The following is a 4,566-nucleotide window of genomic DNA, read 5'->3' as shown; positions in this document are numbered from 1 at the left end:
TACTAATAATAAAGTAATTAAGTTAAATTTAATTTTAATTTTAATTTAATTAAAATTTAAATTTAACTTTAAAATAAAATAAAGTTATTTTTTATAAAGTTTTTATTATTAAAAAAAATTTTTAGTACAATATCTCTGAAAGTTTGCAAATTATTATATTGCAATTATTATATTGCAATATAAATAATAAGAAAATCCTTGGACATTTTTAAAATATCAAAATATTTTTATGAATCATTTATTTGTCGCATATGTCGCATATACGCAGATATACAAGTGCTTCTTTTAGAGCTATTAATTAATTTAGGAATAAAGAGATTAATCGTAATTTCGAAATATGTAATCTATCAGCGTTTTAAATAGCAACGGTGGTGTTTTGAACAAATTCTCCTGATTTTGTTCCAATGAAATTATTGTCACAATCAAATAATTTATTTGCTTTGCGAATAAAATAGAAAATAAAGAGAAAGGGCTACAAAGAATAATATCTTTCTTTATTCGATCTTGTATAGATAAAATGAATTTATAGAAAATTTATTTTAGAGAATGCCGAATTTTCAGCACTCTTACAATAATTTTTAAAATTAATAAATATGAGGGTAGCGAAAAAACATTTCACGATAAGATTAATTAAGATTAATTAATAACTCTTGTGGCTTATGATTAATATCCTTGTATCACGATAAAATATTTAATCTTCTCTTCAAATAAACTACATTAGAGAATCTTTACTTATATTTTTACATATTATAAATCATATATAGGAAACTTCCCTAAATCGATCACTATCTATTTCTATTTCCCTGCACGGAAGAAACGATTTTCTTATTAAAGTATTTAAATATTTTGCTGAATACAAATCTGAAAATAATTATAATAGACTATCAAAATAATTAAAAAGCTCAATACAAAAACTGTTCAGATCCATTTTTTGGCGAAAAGGACGTTTCAAGTGGATTTTGAGGGGACCCTAAAGTGTTATGAATTACAAATATATACATATTTTATATGTACATAAATATTCTATGCAAATAAATTTAATATGTACAATAAAATGACGTAATACTTATAAAGCTATTAATTAGTTTTATTCAAATAATTCATATAACATTTCAAAAACATTAAGTATTCAAAATTGTAATGAGAAAAAATATTTCCTCGCAGCGTTAAAATTTGTTACTCTGCACTAAATACACATTCAAAGGCACAGAGCTTGATAAAAGTATTGTATTATATTTTATATAAATTGTTTTATAATTAGATATTTATTGAATATTTATTGGCTGTATGGTACAATTTTAATGTAAAATGAATCATATATTCAGTAATATATAATTATAAAAAAAATTTGTATGAAATATAATATACTTTTACCGAATTCCACGCCTGTTAAACGCACGGAATTCACCTGTTTAATGCGAGAAAGTATCATCCAGAAAATAATTGTAATGTACTTAAATATAGAAACCAATAAGAAATTATATTTAGGTATAGATATAAGTACAAGAAAAAAAGTACCTCGGCACAATATCTAGATATTGCACAACATTAATCCTAAAAATAATTAGTCCTAAAAATAATTAGTACACACAGACAATCATTTACGTGTCATTGACATATCATTACATACTACTATATGAGCTGTTTAATTGTATCGAACTTCAAGTTGATTGCTAAAATCAAACTTTCTTACAATATTTATTACACTTGTCCTAGAGCGTCCTATATGATTATTTTGATTTTATAATCCAATAAAATTATTTTTAGATCTATATCTAGCTAAATTTTTTTAGATACTTCAGCACAATTACTCCTATAGATCTGCAATCTATATTATTATCTCACGCATACATATACATAAATTTTCATATAACAATAACGTTTTAATTAAAAGTCCAATTCTAAGAACTTCACGTTGTTTCTTCGTGCAAACCATTAATCTGTGGACTAGTTGGATTTTGTAAGCTGCAGATTGCAGCTACAGATTGCAGAACTTTTATATGAAGCAAATGTCACGACATGACAACTCCATGGCGCCTTTGGATTAAGAAGTAATAAAGAAGGTCTCAATTTCGAAAATTTTTGCCGTTCTCGATATAAACTCCATCTTACAGACATGTATTAATGCGTATACTTTAATCTTCGAAAAGGATTTTCGAATCTATGAAAAAAAAAAATAATTGTTATAAAATTATATATAGTTTAGTCGGTATAGTCGTTATATGATCGGTATGGTCGTTAAACATTTCATATTTTTTTTTATACATATAAAAAACTGACAACTACAATAACTTCGAATAAAATGATATTTATATATTTCAGCGGTTTTCATCAAATATATTTTGTATAATATATTTGGCAAAACAATTTTTTGTTAATACTATAATAAGTATTAAAAGCTGAGTATTAAAAACCAAACTTTACATTGAGCTGTTTAGTTGTATCGAACTTCAAGCTGATTGCTAAAATATCAAATCTTCTTACAATATTTATCACACTTGAGCGTCCTACATAATTATTTTGATTTTATGGTTCAATAAAATTATTTTTAGATCTATAACTAGCTAAATTTTTCATAGATACTTCATAATTATTCCTTCTGTGAATCTGCAATCTATATTATTATCAACTTCTTAAGTAGCATACAGCGCTTAGAAAGCGCTCAAAAAGTGCATATAATTGCTTTTTAGCACTTTGCAAGCGCTGCTGTGTCACTTGCGTTTATTTCTGATTGTTTCAGGGGACGTTTTCGCCAGAAGCGTACGAGCCTCTGTCGAACCTGCAAATTTTGAACTTAGGTAACAACGTACTCCATTGGTTACATCAGAGCATATTCGAGCACATTGCCGACCTCAAGGTGCTGAATCTGTCCGGAAATCCTTTCGGTGTGTTCGATTATCGTACGTCCATAGCGATCAGTAGTTTGTCGTATTTGGAGGAATTGGACATCAGTTACTGCGAATTGCGAGAACTACCGAATTTTCAGTTCCATAATGCCAAGTAAGGAACTGATAAGTATACGATTTTTTTATAGTTTTATCATAATTATGTTATGCATCACTCAAGAACGGCGTTTCCTAAAACCTTCGCTACTCTTAGACACCTGAAGAAACTGAATCTGACCAGCAACCAGCTCACAGTTCTGCCCAAATCATTGGAAGAGGCCAGAACCTTGGAGTACCTTAGTTTGGATGACAATCCGATACGCGCTATCGATCGCACAAATGCTTTCCCCAACCTAAAGATGCTACGAGAGCTCAGTCTATGCGGGATGCTGAATCTGACGGTGATCGGGAACGGTGGGTTGTCGGCATTGACTGGCCTGGAGAGTCTCTACATACAGAATTGTTGGAAATTAGGGAGGATCGAAGAATACGCGATAGCGTTCACGGTACGTTGATAGCCGACGGTAAGCATGCCAATGGTGTTTACGATAACGATGTAATTTGTCGCGCATTGTCCGCAGACCACCGAGGGTACGATGTGGCCGCCGTTGAAAAAGCTGAACATGGCGTCCAATAATCTCCGGTATTTACCGATGCTACTCATTGGAAGATGGGACAAGCTCGAGGAATTGCGCCTGACGGGCAACCAGTGGAACTGCGATTGCGATAATCAATATCTGGTAAGTTCCGACAATCGAGCAATGTGCGATCAGTCGAGGAAGAAAACAAAAGAGTACAATGAGAGAAATGTTTGCTATTTATGATAAAATAATTATAATTAGGGATTCTCCCAAAACAACAAGTTACGGTAATGTGTCAAAATGACATTAAAATAAATCGTAAATGATATTTTGAAATCATTTTGATATTATAATGACTTATTGTTGTTCTGCTTGAGCTATTTCTCTATAGTTAATATTTTATAATGTTAGTAATAATAATAATTATATTCATAGTTCTTAATAAAAAATTATAATTGTTCGAAAAACGTGATCATAATATTATACTTATTATATTATAATTCTATATAAAAAAATATATAATTGACTCTAGATTATAATATTGTAATTATTTTTGGCCATCTATACTTGTTTATATAGAACTATAAATATAATTATTAATATTATAGTAGTAATAACTATAAGAATGAAGCTCTTAATCGTAATTATTCTGTCCATGAGTTAGTATAATCATAAATACCAAACGCTTTTCTGTAGAAAATCTCTTCACTCGTATCGTTCCTTCGTTTCAATTGGGTTGCATACAGTAATTAACGGCTTATTTCTCGCAGATCGGGACTATATTGCCGGAATATGGCGAGGCACTAATGGGAGAAAACGAGGTCGACGAGCTCACCTGTTCCGCGCCGCCAGAACATGCAGGGAAGAAGCTCGCGTCTCTGGCTGATCGACATCTACGCTGCTTGGATCTGTATAATGCGAGACCGGAAAAGGATGCCGCGATACTCGTAGGAGTGTTGATCGGCCTACTTATCGCGATCCCAATCAGCATGACCTTCTTCATCCTTTGGCGGCGCGGCTTCTTCTTCTGTGGATCGCAAGGTCCTGGCAGCTTCTCCCGTGCCTTCTACAAACGCGCGTCCAATGACGATGACATTTAA

General features: G+C 31.1%; 1 protein-coding gene across 1 annotated transcript in view; it reads left to right on the top strand.

Annotated features, from left to right (window-relative positions):
* Positions 1–4,566, top strand: part of LOC105620087 (leucine-rich repeat neuronal protein 2-like) — a 6,464-nt gene extending 1,898 nt beyond the window's left edge. The window contains exons 3-6 of the mRNA XM_012201596.1: positions 2,741–3,000; positions 3,100–3,391; positions 3,467–3,625; positions 4,237–4,566. Of these exons, the coding sequence (XP_012056986.1) occupies positions 2,741–3,000; positions 3,100–3,391; positions 3,467–3,625; positions 4,237–4,566 (1,041 nt within the window). The remainder of the gene's footprint in view (positions 1–2,740; positions 3,001–3,099; positions 3,392–3,466; positions 3,626–4,236) is intronic.

Source organism: Atta cephalotes (assembly GCF_000143395.1).
Source record: "Atta cephalotes unplaced genomic scaffold scaffold00024, whole genome shotgun sequence".
NCBI lineage: Eukaryota > Metazoa > Arthropoda > Insecta > Hymenoptera > Formicidae > Atta > Atta cephalotes.
Note: the sequence above shows the minus strand (reverse complement) of the source record. Positions and strands in the feature narration are given on the sequence as shown.